Source organism: Ictalurus furcatus, chromosome 26 (assembly GCF_023375685.1).
Source record: "Ictalurus furcatus strain D&B chromosome 26, Billie_1.0, whole genome shotgun sequence".
NCBI lineage: Eukaryota > Metazoa > Chordata > Actinopteri > Siluriformes > Ictaluridae > Ictalurus > Ictalurus furcatus.
Genome location: NC_071280.1, coordinates 675,369 through 691,308, shown reverse-complemented (window position 1 = coordinate 691,308; position 15,940 = coordinate 675,369). Strand labels below are relative to the sequence as shown.

Here is a 15,940-nt window from a genome sequence, read left to right as displayed (position 1 = left end):
GTATCATTTCTCCAGTAAAACTGAATACAGATGAGTTTGCGCCTGAGGGAACAGATGAGCTGAGGTAAATATGAGTGAAATGTAATGGTGGGATAAAACATTATCCAGTGAGGGTGTGATTTTCCCGAGAAGCAGAAAGATTTAAAATGACTAACTAGCGTGACGAGAAACATGTTCATACGTCGGAACACAGTCCGATAAAAATATCAACCGTACGCAGACGAGGCGTTCAGACCGATAAACACCAGGACAAGCCGACGAGCGCCGTGCTCCAGGAGCGCCGGGGGCCTTCACGCTCCGACTCACGCCGAGACGTGCGGAAACGTACAGCGGCGTAGCTCCGCCGACCCGGAAACAACCTTCTGCGGAAATGAAAAGCGTGCCGACGCAACACTCGGGCTCGTCTGCGTGCTCCACGTCGAACAGCGTAGCGCCGAGGCTACAAGATGGAGCGCGTGATCCCGGGAGATCGTCGCAGCTGTAGATGATAAACGGACCTAAAACCTTTTGACGTATTACCTCACACGTACGCGACGGTTGCAGCCAGAACAACCATTTCACACGTTTATTCGACGTGGCTGACATCGGTCTTAACTAATCGGCGCTGGTTCTTGCACATTGATGGATAAAATGGTTCGATATTTCCAACACTGTACGTTCACGAGGGAAAAAAATCTCCCTGATGTCGCTGTACTTAAGAGCTTGAGGTCTTCGGCGATAAGATTAGCTACGCACTTTTAACTTTTAACGAGGAACGAGGGTTCTTCGCCGTGTCAGAGAATCTACATCCGGATGTCTAAAGCCGTGTGTGTGTGTGTGTGTGATGATGTCCGCCGTTAACAGCTCTGTACAAATCACAACGCATTTCAAACATAATTGTGGAGGATCGCGGCTATTCGTGAGCTTCCGTTCAGCTGTTAAATGGTCCGTGGTGCCGCGGTCCTGAGGCGATGACGCAGTTTACGTCGGCTTCAGAAACATCTCCATCCATTTATACGCTCATTCATTCTTTCAGTGTGGGGATTTGACTTCACGGTGAACTGCGAGAGACACCATTAATACACCGTTAGTACACCTCTACTTTCCTCCGGTTCAACTTTAAACGATCGGTTTATGAGTTTCATTTCAGATCTTTTCAAATATTTTCATTCCATATGCAGATTTAAAAATGAATGATTCATTAAAAGATGCTGCTAATGGACTTTAATGTTAAATAGTCCGACTTGCAAAATGAGAATAATCTGAATATGAATTCCCACCCCCCCCCCCACCCTCTTAATGAGGTCAGGGGACAGGATTTTTGATATTTTTAGATCTTATGTAAATGAGTCCTGGGGAAGCCCTGCCCCGTGCAGTTTGAAGTTCTCCCTCGTCTCGTTAAAGGATTGATAATTAGCTGATGGGTCGGATCATTCGGGCGGGCAGGAGGGAACTCTCGAGAAGGACCGGGACCCGGACTCCTGCCGTAAAATCGTCCGACGAGTTTCAAAGAATCTTCTGCCTTCGGTAATGGACACACGCGCTAAACGAATCGATTCATTACAACGAAGCAGAGTCACTGGTTCAAAAGTACCGCGCTACTGTTGAGTTCCGGATTCTGATCGGTCGTCAAGGTGTGGGATCGAATTTTCGAATACGTTTCTATAGAAACCGCTCCTTCACAGGGACGTGTACGTTACTAATCGTCTAAATTCTAAATGCAAATGTCTGACGTTTGAAAATATATATATTCACTTTAACGTCACATAATAACGTGGGAAAAGAAGTACGAGGTCTATCAAATATGTAAATTAGCAGAATTTTGAATAATATAAGTAATTTAAAATGAGCCTTATTATTATTATTATTATTATTATTAATTTTTTTTTTTTTACTTCAATCACCCTGCATTTCATATCATTAGTGTTAGCTATTTAAAAAAAAAAAAAAACTTTTATTTTTATCATGAATAAGTGCTTCCGGGGTCAAAGTTCAGAAGAATTTCAGAAGCGGCCATTTTGCGCAGCACCGGGTGAGTTTCGCTCCACGCTCTATAAGTTAATAATCTACTCCTGAATGTTACGTGTACGGATAATTTACACGTACATCCTTTAACCTGATCTTTAGTTAGAATGATCGATAGACGCTGGTGTGATGAATGATATTCTGAGAGAGTATTAATCATATCTGATGGAGATTTGTTAAAAACTGGTGATTAAAGTAATGGCACCACATTCCCAAAGTCCCAGTTTCCAGATGAGAACATAAGTGAAGGTCTGTTTTGAGAATCGACCCATAAAGCTGCTGCCATGTTTCTGAGTAAGCGCATACTGCAACTTCGTGTGTAGGACGGTGTATAGTGTTAAGACTGAACACAAATCATTGTTCGCTGGAGAACCGGTCGGAGAACGAACTGCTCACTTTCATCACGACGTCGCGTTCTCGTCGAAACCCAGCACCGATCTCTAAATGGCAGAGATCCATTATCGTTATACTTGAAATCAGAACTGCAGGGTCGTGATCTGGAAATAAATCTGGTGTAAAGTGATCATCCGATCATTTCGAGTCGGGAATTGGCGTTACCGTTAAATCAATGTTGAGTGCCGTGAAAGTGCAGACGCTTTTTTTATTTTTTATTTTAATAACTGTAAAATGTCTTTAAACGAGCAAACTCATGTCCTCCTAATCCCGGAGCAGCCATGATGCCACCTCAGCACTTACTGAAATTTAAACTGGGCCTTCAGAGAGAAACATCAATGTTTTAAGATCTCTCTCTCTCTCTCTCTCTCTCTCTCTCTGTCTTCCGACGCCGTTGAACATTCTTTCTGTTTTTGTATCTATTGTCTTGTCTATCGTTTGTGTTGAGCAGGATTATTCCAAGCCCTGCGAACGTAAACCTCGGCGATTTCACACGCAGAACAACTGAAGACACAGCCAAAATGTGGTCCAGGTTGACTTTTTTTTTTTTTTTTTTCTTTCTTTCTTTTTCTGCCATGTATTCAAATGAGAATCAAAGTCACATTTGAGATGAAACCATATTTTTCCATATTCACTGTAAACATGTACTCGCCATTCACGTCGAAAAATAAAATAATGAAAAAGGAACAACTCGGAAAGTCTGACCATAGAGAAGATTAACATGCTGTTATTATTATTATTATTAATATTAATATTATTATTATTATTGTTATTAATATTTTTCTCATATATATATATATATAGATATATACATACGCAATTAAATCACATTTATAAATGAATATCACAGGTATTACAATTCATAAATTAAGTGAAGCAATAATAAAACATATCAGCTAGGAAATTTCATACATAAAGTTTATATTGCAACCTGATATTGTGCATATCGCTGGATGACCATTATATCTGAAAACGACGAAAATAAATAAATAAATAAATAAATAAATAAATAAATAAATACATGATAGGATATGCGTAGGTGGGTTTAATCCTACAGGAAGTGATGTATGTGAAGTCCTGTGTGGTCCTGCGGTGCAGAGTGTGACATCATTTTTTGTTGGTACAGGATTTCAGATTACATCATCATCATCATCATCATCATCATCATCATCATCACTGTCTCTGTGTCTTTTAACGAGAAACTGTAGTTTCCTGTTTGTTTGTTTGTTGCTGTTTTTTCCTTTTCTATTTTCCTGGACCGTAACAACCGCATGCTCTGCACGCCGCTTGGTCGAATATTTGGCAGTGTAGAAAACCGTAAAAACGACTCGTCACGTATGAGTTTCCTAGACAACTACGGAAATAATCGTAATGTGGTACGCGATGTAGTCGTGAGTATGTGACCAACACTGATGGCTCAGAGAAGTCGTCGTCCTGCTCTCGTGTTCTGCATGCAGGTAAACAGTTTCAGAAATTCTAAACTAAGGCCCTGGGGTACACCAGGTGTTCCTTATATTACACGGAAAAAAAAAATGTAGTTGAAAAAATAGAAGTCTCTTTAGGGTAGGACGTTTGGTCGGAATATTTTTTGCTAACCCTTTTCACTGTGTGATAGGTTTGTTTTTCCTTTGTTATTATTATTAATATTATTATTATTATTATTATTTCCCCCCCCCGTACGTTCACATTACCAGGTTGAAGTGACACAAATCCGATTTTCTGGCGAGGTTGAAGCCTAACACGTGCTTTCTCAGAGTCTTTTCAAACTGCTGCGTGTGACACGTAGAAAAGGAATCCGCCCTCTTCCGCATACACGAGCTCACAGACGCCTACGATTGGCTAGTGTCGCTGCGATTGGTAGGATAGAGCGGGTATGCCCCTCCCACCCAGAGAAAGCGTGGACGATTTCACTCCCTAGACTCCTGAGCAGGGAGAGCTGTGGCATCGTCACGATCTCCCGGCGATTGGGAGGATGACATCACAGACCTGATTGTTTTTCCACGACTGTGTGAACACAAAAATCCGATTTTTTTTTTTCTTCTTCTAAATCGGACCTGAGCCACGTTCATATTTGGTCCTAGATACATATGAGAACAGTCTGTTTTTCCGATTTACGCTAAATTGTAGAGGGACCTCCAATTTGAAACAACTGTCCGTTTCCGAGGACGCACGCATTCACGTTACGTGAACCGTTAAGATAGATCTGATGTAAAAACAAAAACGGAATTATGCAAAGAAGCTTGTAATGTGAACGTAGGCTTTGAGATCGTACAATGCGGTTAATTCGATTTAATTTGATTCGGCTTCGAGCGTTTATTTTTGTGCATTTTTTTTAGGGATTTGTACATTTTGTACATTTGTACATGGATTTGTACATTTTGTTTTCTTGTGGGTGTTTTTTGTGGCGTCGTGAAAATTCGTTACTTCATTTCTTTGTCACACACGTGGCAATTTTTGGTCGCTCATTTCTCGTTCTGGAAAAACCGGAAAACTCCTCGGAGCTGCCGGCGATTTCCCGGAGCTTGCACTTCCTCTCTACGGCACGTCTGTGTCTGGTGCCGTCTTCGGTGTTTATGTGGAAGACCCAGAGCTGCCGCTCGACTACAGGGGAGGACCTGAAGAAATGCTGAACTCGGATTTACTTAAGAGCAGGAAACGTGAGAAAATATGAGATTTTTTTTTTTTTTAACTCCTGGTTGTACAGAACAATCCAATATGAATCCATATCCATGTGGAAATACTGATGCTTTGTACAGCGCTCGTTTTTTTTCAGAGTCGATATCTCATTGGTTCACAGTTTGTTTTTGTTTTTTTCAACCCTTCAGACGTCGGATTCAATGCTGGGCATCCTCTTGTAGACGCGTCGTGCACCACCGGCACTCAACGCTCTCGGGGCTGGGAATGTGCCGACTGGGGAAAGGGCTACATAAGGCATTACATGCTCGGGGTAAAAGAGGTCAGGTGTTGCCACCCCTATGCCGAGCCCCTTGCCGTCGACAACTGGACTTAATGTAAGTGGCACCAGCTGTTTGTAAATGTCCGTGGAGCTGCGGCCGTGAGCCAGGCGCTGGTCGTCGCGGAGCGTCTGCAGGAAAGGGTTCTCGGTCGGACGGGCTGGGTACATCGATTTGCTGCGCCGACCGATGCCGAGCCCGCTGACGCCTACTGAAGCAAGCGTGTGGTTGAGCTGCGCCGACTGGCTCTTTGGAAGCTTATCCGGGACCATGGTGGACGTGTGCAGGTTAGTGTGAGGAGTGCTGTCCTGAAGGCTGACGCGTCGTGAAGAATTCTTTTGAGGCAGGTTCTCATAAGAGTGCTGGCGATGGATGTAAATGCCCTCATTTTGATAGTGACTAATGAGCCCTTCACCTTCTTGGTCACTCTGGGGAAGGTAGGCCGTGAAGGAAGCATTGGGTTGTGGCAGAAATGCGCAGAAGCTCCTGTCTACACTCCCGCCTCGAATGGCACCTGCGTTCGGGTGCAGGAACTGATCCTCACTTATGTCATACAGGTTGGCAGAGTGCAGACAGGCCTCACAGCGATACTGAGGAGGTCGCATGGTATAAAGCCCAGAATAGTTGGAGAACTTTGAAAGACAGCTACGGCAGTGGGTGTGTCGGTGGTCCTGGGCAGGAGTGGTCACTGCTGGACTGAGTCCTACCCCACCAGGCTTTCCGTAAGTATTGTACTTTTTCTCCTTGGCAGCAGTCGTGGCGTTCTGCATGACGTCCGGCTCGTGAGCCTGAGGGAACAGATTGCTGTTAAGCTGCAGTATTGGCTGTTGCTCTGAAGAAGACGAAGGGCGGTGCTTGTTGTCTCTGTGCTCGTTGAATATGTCCGGGTAGTGTAGTCCGTGCTCCTGGTCTACAGAGTCAATGGTGTAGATCTGGCTGCTCTGACTATTCTGGGAATATATCTGAGCACTGTGATTGCTCTGCTGGCTGGCTTGGCCGGGCAATGCAGAGAGTTCCACGTCGCTTAGGTCCCGTGGCAGACGGTTACGCTTCCGGAGCGTCTCTTTGACCTTGTGCTGCTTTTGAAGGTCCATGCGGCCAGAACTGTCAGACAAGTCTGAGCGTGCAGGCAGGTCTTCAGGCAAATACCTCTGGCTTTTCATAGTTGCATGCGGCTCAAAGACTGGTGCGGAGGGAGGTGGGGAATTTTGGGATGGTCCTTGGGTCTGTCGCAGAGTTTCGACTGACTTTTTCCAGAGAGCACGGGATTTGGAGGCAGGTAGTCCTCCCGAGTCACCACCACTACCTCCTCCTGTGCCTCCGCTGACTGCCACACCAGACTGGGCATCAGCAAGGCTAAGGGCACACTGACCAGGCAAAAGGGTGTTGTTTAGAGGCTCTTTGTGGCGGTTTGCAAGCATGGTGTTGGTATTGTTATAGATCGCCTCTTTTGGAGCAAGGTTATTGCCTTTGCTACCACTAATAAGTTCTAGCAGTCCGGGTGTAGGGGGGAGGATGCTAGCGATGGGCCGTTTAGGTGAGGTTACCCCTAGAGTCGTAATCTCTTTGGCCGATTTCAGCAGGTGCAACATGTTGGCCTGAGGACTGAAATCCAACACAGGAAGCTTCTTCATCTCAATGTGAACACCATGAATACAACTCCAGATACCCTAGACGGACACAAAGAGGCATATAAACAGACGTACAACGGTGATTTCACAGTTTAGGTTGGTCATCACATGGTTTAATGTTGTTCCAATGTTGGTATTGAGCACAGTGTCCGACTGGTATTAATGAATCCCTAGGTTTCTACATCTTCGTTAGATTGTATTCCTTACCCTGCTTATTGTAAAAAGAAGTCCAGGTCGCCCCGAGCATAGTCCAGTGAAGCAGTACCGCAGTCGCCAGTAGAACAGGTGTTCCCAGCAGAAGGTGATCAGAGAGAGCGCCATGGCAGCTGCCAGCATGTAGAACACGCCAGCCATGTTGTCCACATCCAGTTGACTGCTCATCACTTCATTTTTCTCATTATGGCAGATACCCGTGAGCCACTGAGCCTCCAGCTCCTCCATCTCACCTAGTACAGAATAAACAAACAAATCTTTGGATCAGCTCACAAACAAAATCCTCAATCAATTAATTAATTAATTACAGACAATAAATTAATTTAGCACAGACGTGAACACACCGAATGACCGATGTGGGAAGTCTCGACATCTATGGATTAGATATTTGTACACTGGTGGATATGAAAAATAAGTCGCGATGATCCTACCATCTCCGATGATCCCTAGAATGGCAAGGTCCACAAGCCGCTTCCAGTAGGATCCTTTCTGGAGGGCGATGCCGTAACCGGTGGTGGCGAAGACGTAGCCGCTGCCGATGGTCACCAGCTTACATCCGTCGTCTCGCCCTGCCATGTAGTTCAACACAGCCGCGTCGTAGATGAATGCATCCAGCTTGCTGTGCAAACCAATAATGAAGACAGCTTCATGAAGACAGCTGCAGGTTGTGACAGGTTACAACTGAGGAACTGAATGGAATTAGAGAAATTCTACTTAATGGCAAAACTCAGCGATCTCAATGATCCACAGGAAGCAAATACGCAAGGCTGGTGAGGTCGTACCCCGTCTTAAGGCTGACCAATGCGTCCTGGACGCCGGATTGGTGGTATTTGACCATGTACTGGTGCATATCTGGGTAGTTCTTCCTGATGTTCCTCTCAGTGCTGCCATTTGGGACTGTACCAAAACGAAATGGCGGCGAGAAGGAATACGGGCTCTGGAACTGAAAAAGCAAGAAAACTAGTTTGGGAAGGTTTAGCGTGACAGCGGCTCAGCAAATGGTGGATTCTATGAGTAATGTTCTTCATTAACTGACAAAAAACAGACCTGCCAACTTTAAAGAGGTAGATTGCGTAATCTCACAGAGACTGTAAAAAAAAAAACGCTGTAGATTTTTGGGCAGATTTTGGTGGCATCCCTAATAAATATAGTTACATGTCGTTTCATACCTGTCTAATGCTAACGTAAGTAAAACATCCTCTATTTACTGTGAAAAAACGGACGCGAGCGCTGGTCAAAACGTTACTAAAGTGAGAAAGTGGGAAAGGGGCGGTGCTCATTCCAGATTCATATGTCGATAGGTTCATTTGCTGTTTTACTGGGTGGGTGGGGGAGGGGTTAAGGAAAGCTCTTTTGGTGTATTCTGAGGTTAAAATGTGGAGCTCCTACACAAAATGCACGCAGGTTAGCAGGTCTGCGAGAAGGTGTATAAGAAAATCCAATCATACTTTTCTGTCACTGAGCCCAGTGACCTGGTCCACGAACTCCTCCTGGATCATGAAGGCAGCCAGGTTCGCAGTGTAACTGGCCAGGAAGATCACGGCAAAGAAGGCCCACACGGACACTATGAACTTACTGGTCGTGCCTCTGGGGTTCTGTACTGGTACAGAGTTATTGAATACGAGACCCCACAGAAGCCAGACGGCCTTGCCGATTGTGAAAGATGGACCGTGGGGGTCTGGAGATAGAGGAAGAGGTTCAGATGAATACTTCAGTCATCGTGCATTAATAATAATTAGCCAGAAATAGAATGTAACCTCTCTATCCACCATAGCCTAGCTTCAACGTCTAACGTTTATGGACGAACAACAAACGTAATAGTTGCGCCAAGTTGTAACACAACGTTAGGTTGTAAATTAAAACACAGTAGACACAACATCTGCCATGAACAAAACTATAAGATATAAATAATTAAAGAAAGCTAGAAGGAGAGAAGGATCCCGTTGTGTCTGGGTGACGTTGGTTTGTACCTTTGCCCTGTGCGAGGTTTCTGTTGAAGCCCAGTGGACTGATGAACTCGAACAGGAAGACGGCGATTGCCGTGACGATGAGTAACATGACGAACATCATCACCCACACCGATGCGCTGAATGGCTCTACAGGAAGAGAAAGACAGGAAGTCGGTGAAAAATAAATAATGAATAAATATGAAGACAGAGCCACAGTTGGTTTTCTTTGAGAACTCTCGGATTTACCCAGAAAGGCCGAGGGCGATACGGTTCCGTTGCTGCGGGAAACCATGACGCTGATCCCCGTCTCCACGAACGGCACAGAGAAGTCGATGACCTCTGACCTCTCCTCGTTTATGGTCAATGAACCGACGGCCATCACGGCCTTCTTATAAACCACCTACAGTGCAAAGACGAGCACAGAGAGGCAGCGCGTGAGCTACAGGCGTCTCCGGAGCTGTATACGTGACGTTAACACGACGCTGTTGTATTTACTGACCTCGCCCACCATGCCGTTCCACATGTTGTTGATTTTCTTGCCGTGTTTGCCGTTAGTCACCAGGTAAAGGTCATACGTGAACTTTACGTTCCTGGCGATCTTCTTCAGGATATCGATACAAAAGCCCTTACAGCACTGCTTTACATACGATCCACCTGTACTGTTACTGTAAACACACACACACACACACACACACGTTTAGAAGAGTCTTACTCTTTGATGTTTAGGAGTGTCTTACTCTTTGATGTGATGATGTTTAGGAGAGTCTTACTCTTTGATGTTTAAGAGTGTCTTACTCTTTGATGTTTAGGAGAGTCTTACTCTTTCATGTTTAGGAGAGTCTTAATCTTTGATGTTTAGGAGAGTCTTACTCTTTGATGTTTAGGAGAGTCTTAATCTTTGATGTTTAGGAGAGTCTTACTCTTTGATGTTTAGGAGAGTCTTAATCTTTGATGTTTAGGAGAGTCTTACTCTTTGATGTTTAGGAGAGTCTTACTCTGATGTCTGATGTTTAGGAGAGTCTTACTCTTTGATGTTTAGGAGAGTCTTACTCTTTGATGTCTGATGTTTAGGAGAGTCTTACTCTTTGATGTCTGATGTTTAGGAGAGTCTTACTCTTTGATGTCTGATGTTTAGGAGAGTCTTACTCTTTGATGTGATGATGTTTAGGAGAGTCTTACTCTTTGATGTCTGATGTTTAGGAGAGTCTTACTCTTTGATGTCTGATGTTTAGGAGAGTCTTACTCTTTGATGTGATGATGTTTAGGAGAGTCTTACTCTTTGATGTTTAGGAGAGTCTTACTCTGATGTCTGATGTTTAGGAGAGTCTTACTCTTTGATGTTTAGAAGAGTCTTACTCTTTGATGTTTAGGAGAGTCTTACTCTTTGATGTTTAGGAGAGTCTTACTCTTTGATGTCTGATGTTTAGGAGAGTCTTACTCTTTGATGTTTAGGAGAGTCTTACTCTTTGATGTCTGATGTTTAGGAGAGTCTTACTCTTTGATGTCTGATGTTTAGGAGAGTCTTACTCTTTGATGTTTAGGAGAGTCTTACTCTTTGATGTCTGATGTTTAGGAGAGTCTTACTCTTTGATGTTTAGGAGAGTCTTACTCTTTGATGTCTGATGTTTAGGAGAGTCTTACTCTTTGATGTCTGATGTTTAGGAGAGTCTTACTCTTTGATGTCTGATGTTTAGGAGAGTCTTACTCTTTGATGTGATGATGTTTAGAAGAGTCTTACTCTTTGATGTCTGATGTTTAGGAGAGTCTTACTCTTTGATGTGATGATGTTTAGAAGAGTCTTACTCTTTGATGTCTGATGTTTAGGAGAGTCTTACTCTTTGATGTGATGATGTTTAGAAGAGTCTTACTCTTTGATGTCTGATGTTTAGGAGAGTCTAACTCTTTGATGTGTGATTTTTAGGAGAGTCTAACTCTTTGATGTCTATTGTTCAGGAGAGTCTTACTCTTTGATGTCTGATGTTTAGGAGAGTCTAACTCTTTGATGTCTGATGTTTAGGAGAGTCTTACTCTTTGATGTGTTTCCTGCAGGGGACAGAGTTACGGACGCAGGTCCCCGTCAGAATGTCCACGTCGTCCACAATAACAAACGGCTTCTCCTCTAATGTCACGATGCTCAGGTGATTTTCGTCCGCCTCTGCATCACCAAAGGAGTTGTACCGTGGCCACACTGGAAATTTCAGTATCAATGAATGGTTCTCCCAGCGGCCCATCTATAACACACACACACACACACACACACACACGCACATTGCATTGTTTTTTCAGTCACTTCCTCCCTCAGGCTGAGTTATTGTGAGAATGTGTGAGACAGTCTAATGTGTGTACATTTAGCACTGATGTTTTGTAATTGTCTCAAGTGTGTTTGCGTTGTCATCCAAGTGTGTGTGTGTGTGTTTGAGTGAGTGTGTGTGTGTGTGTGTGTGTGTGTGCGTGTAAGCTCTGTCAGCACCATCTCCTCACACCCCTGTTCTAGCCCAATGCAGTGAGAAATGATTAGTGTGGCACTCTTCATACACTCACTGCAGGGTTTCAGAGATTGTGTGTGCAAGAAAGAAAGAAAGAAAGGCAGTAGAAGAATGGTCTCTCTTCTACAGGGTTCTCCTGTGTTCTCCTAGAGCTGAAGCATCTTTGAAACAGGAACTGCTGAGTACAATCTAGACTCTGAAGAACTGGAGAGGTACGTTAATATGGTTTGAGAGTGGTAAAGGATTTTCTCCAGGCCTTTGTCCTCTCTGCTGGGTTTTTGGCCAGTTTGGTGGTCCGTAAGTGGGACTTACACAAGAGAACTGGGGTGCAAACCATCTGTACCACCCCACTAGCCCGAGGACAGACAGCACCTGTTTTTTTTGTTCAATGTCTAGAGCTATTATAACTATGGCTCCAAATTTTCACCCATTTGCATTTGTGCATGCTTCGTCTTAAGCCTGCTTCATGTATCCTTCTGAGGACCCAATCCTGGAGATGATCGTCCCAGGTGTCACTATAGATGCATCCCGGTAGGCTGCACAGCAACCTTCAAAACCTTCCAGCACATGGTCCATTAGGCGTTGGAAAGTGGCAGGAGCCCCAGGCAAGCCAAGCTGCGTGACTGTAAACTGGAACAGACCGAGCTCAGTGGAGTTCTGAAGGCCGTGTACTCCCTGGTGTTCACCTCCAACAGAACCTTCCAACATCTTTTACAGAGGTCGAAGGTGGTAATAAAAGTAGCAAAACCTTATGTTCTCTATGAAGCCACTGATGCAGGGCATTAGGTAAGCACCAACCTTGAAGACTACATTGAACTTAGAGAGGTTCATGCCCTTCTGAAAGGAGTCTTCATTTTAGGTATGATGACATTTATACATTTATAATGATCTACTTTGTTGAGTTACAATTTTTTAGACATCTGAGCAGCTGAGCATTAAGGGCCTTGCTCAAGGGCCCAACATGGGGCAGCTTGGTGATGCTGGGACTTGATCTCATAAGCTTCCAGACAGTATGACCTTTGAGCAATAGTGCTGCTTCACTCACTGTAGGATCAATCATGCTCATGCTCATGTTCCTCATGGTGGAAATCTCTCTCTTCTGTGCCTCAACCTTCGGTGTCTCTCTGGTACCCTGCATGGCCTCTGTGTGACAGGTCATTCAAATGAATGGTGTGCTTCAGAAGGCGTGTCCTCTCTGCTTTCTGCTGGACCACTTTTGGGGACACCTTAAAGACGTCCTGCAGTAAAATGCTGCTGGTGTTTGGCCAGATGTTCCAAGTTTATCTGCCCTTGCTGTCTCTACCCTTCCGTATCAAAGGCCAACTCTTCATCCGCCTCCACCTACCATCAAGACCACTCTTTCCAGTTCGTGAGAAGGTCCACGTGGGAAGTTTGCGTCTTTCTGCCCTGGGCTGAACGGTCTACATCATAGATAACAGGAACCATCTTACAGACAATAGAAGATGGCCCCTGCCACTTGGCAAGCAGTTTACTTGTGGAGGTGGGAAACAGGAGGAGGATTTTCTGCCCAGGTTGGCACTCATACTGATCATACCAGTTTGCTGAGTTGCTTGCAGATTCGATACCTCTCCAGGTGGTCTCTCATCTCCAGTACTGAACAAGTTCCATTTTAGGCACCAGTTTCCTTTTTGGTCCATGAATAGGCCAGCCATACACCAGCTCGAAATGAGAGAACCCGGCGGATGTACGTGGTCTCTCTCTAAAGCAGAAAAGGCGGCCATTCATCAAAGACTCTCAATCTGTGACAAACTTGCTGAGTCCGGTCACGAGTCCGTCCGTTTCTGATACCTGATTGGTGCTGAAGCTGCTTCATGAGACGTGAGATGAAGTTGAATCCCTGATCCGTCAGGATTTCCTCAGGAAATCCGACCCTTGATTATTTATTTATTTTTTTTGGAGTGGTTATAGCACGCAGTGGAAATGAATAAAAGAACGAAAAGAAAGAGAAAATGACCTGAGCGCTGCGTAAACCGACTGCACCTTGGAGAAATAACAAGTCGTTAAAAAGAACGTGTGAGCGAGGAAGTGATTAGGAAAACAAGAGCACGGAGAGGAGCGAAAGAACGAGAGAACACCTAAAACTAATGACAGGAAGAGAGAACGAGGCTAACAGGAGAGATTATTATGAAGAAAACCAACGCGTTGTTTAGTCAATTAGCTAAATTAAGCGCGACGCGAGAGAGCAAACTGAGAAGACTGAAACGATCCAAAAAACGCGAGTGAAGGCACAAAGAGAAAACATTCAGGAAATAATGATTCAGTGTGGAACTCAACAACTCAACCATGAAACACACACACACACACGCACGCACGCACACAAGTAACCCCAAAGTACGCATTTACACCCCACACTTTACTCTTCCTGTTGAGGGAAATGCTTGGTGCGACCATTTTGCTTGTATTCGAGATCCTTTCAGCTGAAAGTTAGCACATGCCGTGCTCGCGAGAGCGTTCTGCCGTGTGTTATAACATCACGCCGTGTCTTTGTGGAAGTTTGCTGGGGGGGAGGGTGCTATCATAGGAAAATTCATCAACAACCACCCCAAAGAAAGAAAGAAAGAAAGAACAGAACAGAAAGACTGTGCGATTAATAAAGAGATACCGAAAGAAAGCGCGAGAGAAATAATGAGACAGACATACAGAAAGAAAGAAAATAAGACCGCAAGAAAGAGGGACAGAAAAAGAAAGACGGAGAGACAAAGTGATGGAAAGAAGGAAAGAAAGAAGGAAAATCGGCAAGAAAATAAAGAAATATCGCACCAAATTGATTTGCCACCGTGAACAGTTTCGGATTCGTTTAAGAGCATTTAAGAGATGCTTTTTATCCGTTTATTGTTACATGTAACGGTGCGGAACGTCAGTGACGTGAGTTCATTCTTGTTCTCACTTTACGTTACAGCAGCTATAAACACTCTCTTTATTCTCTCTCTTTTCGAACTGCTGCTCAGTCTCACCGTCTCACCCTGAACACTAACGACACCACAGATCTACACCACTGTTCGACGTTCCTTTTCCCAAACAAAACTTCCCCCCAGAAGTCCCAGGGCAGACTCGGACCACCGCCCTGACCAGGATGACCACCCTGACCACCACCTTCAGTTTTGGGTTGAGAAGAAAGATATTAAAAGTGAAAGAAAAGCAAAAGAAACTCACCTTCTCCCATTCCCTCTCGTTGTTGAGTACGATAACCACCAGTTTAGGGTTCACCTGATAACCGTCGTCCATGAACGACAGATCTCTGCCCTCCAGATTTACACCCATCATATACCTGGAGAACACGCAGACGAACAGGGTCATGTTATTCTTCAACGATATATACAACAAATATTAAGTGTTATTTACTTCATTTACTTCAAGACTGTTCCTATACTTTTGCTCACCTAAAAACGGTGTGTTCTGATACAGAAGGTTGTGTGTGTTTCATGCTGTTTAACACGTCTAGACGTAAACACCAGGAAATAAAAACTGAAATCCTGAACTCTCGTCTCATCTCCATCTTCTGATCTCGAACCCAGACGTCTTCGGTGTTCCGCACACGCTAATGACCCGGTCTCGTGTTCCAATACTTTCGGAGGGGACTGTAGATCATTACAGCATGTACTGTATACTGTATATAGCTGTATACGGCGTATATATAGAGAGAGATCATCCAGTAGCTCTTACAGAGTCATTTGTTTTCATCTGCTGCTCCTCTGTGATGGCTGCTCTCACTCAGGCTAATGAGCTATTTCCTTGTTAGTAAGCTTTCACAGCTCCTCGTTTGAACTTGTGCTACATGATGGATATGCTGATGGAGACCTGCACAGCCTCCCTGGACCTTCTTTATTAAATTGAGCCAGTTACTGTTTACTAACGTCTCTTGGCTTGAATGTTTTTGGAGAATTTTCTTGCAAGCTCTGCAGGTGCATTTGTTGCTAACGTTGCGTTCGCTCTCTCTCTCTCTCTCTCTCTCTTTTTCTCTCTCTGCTTTTCCACTTGGAGTTTTTCAGGGCTTCTTTGGATTAAACGGTCGTCTTTAAAGGTTTTTTTTTTTTTTTTGGTAGTGTGTGCAGGTGCAGATTCAACCTAAAAGCTAAAATCCCATGTGCTCGCTATTCCGGTGTGTTTACACAAACAGAGTGTTTAGTGTGTTTGAACGGAAACCCTGGTGTGTTCTCCACTTTACTGCGGTTCTTTACGCGGTTGAGAACACAGCTGAGCGCGGGGGAATGAAGCAACCGTCACGAAAGCATCCAGGTCAGCTCGGTCCGGTTCCGAATGAACTGTGAGAAAGTGATTTGACTCGGAAT

General features: G+C 44.4%; 2 protein-coding genes across 2 annotated transcripts; both read right to left on the bottom strand.

The window, feature by feature from the left end:
• Positions 1 to 5,015: 5,015 nt before the first annotated feature.
• Positions 5,016 to 5,649, bottom strand: LOC128601972 (glutamate receptor ionotropic, NMDA 2A-like). The gene has a single exon (XM_053615453.1). The coding sequence runs from the start codon at positions 5,621 to 5,623 to the stop codon at positions 5,219 to 5,221; it is 405 nt and encodes a 134-aa protein (XP_053471428.1). The 5' UTR covers positions 5,624 to 5,649; the 3' UTR covers positions 5,016 to 5,218.
• Positions 5,640 to 15,576, bottom strand: grin2ab (glutamate receptor, ionotropic, N-methyl D-aspartate 2A, b). Its single transcript, XM_053616116.1, has 13 exons — positions 15,315 to 15,576; positions 15,032 to 15,229; positions 14,805 to 14,919; positions 11,173 to 11,375; positions 9,644 to 9,809; positions 9,391 to 9,544; positions 9,166 to 9,291; positions 8,644 to 8,873; positions 7,978 to 8,138; positions 7,627 to 7,814; positions 7,190 to 7,428; positions 5,767 to 7,021; positions 5,640 to 5,659 (listed from the first exon to the last, which is right to left on the bottom strand). The coding sequence occupies exons 2-13, from the start codon at positions 15,145 to 15,147 to the stop codon at positions 5,640 to 5,642; spliced, it is 2,973 nt and encodes a 990-aa protein (XP_053472091.1). The 5' UTR covers positions 15,148 to 15,229; positions 15,315 to 15,576.
• Positions 15,577 to 15,940: the final 364 nt, after the last annotated feature.

What these genes read in the sequence shown, in the direction of transcription:
- LOC128601972 (XM_053615453.1), bottom strand. Translation starts at nt 5,623, where the DNA reads ATGGTCCCGGATAAGCTTCCAAAGAGCCAGTCGGCGCAGCTCAACCAC.
- grin2ab (XM_053616116.1), bottom strand. Translation starts at nt 15,147, where the DNA reads ATGGAGATGAGACGAGAGTTCAGGATTTCAGTTTTTATTTCCTGGTGT. An exon ending in ATCGCCCTCGGCCTTTCTGG is followed by an intron (nt 9,292 to 9,390) that starts GTAAATCCGAGA and finishes CTCTTCCTGTAG; the next exon opens with AGCCATTCAGCGCATCGGTG. An exon ending in TTGGTCAGCCTTAAGACGGG is followed by an intron (nt 7,815 to 7,977) that starts GTACGACCTCAC and finishes TGGTTTGCACAG; the next exon opens with CAAGCTGGATGCATTCATCT.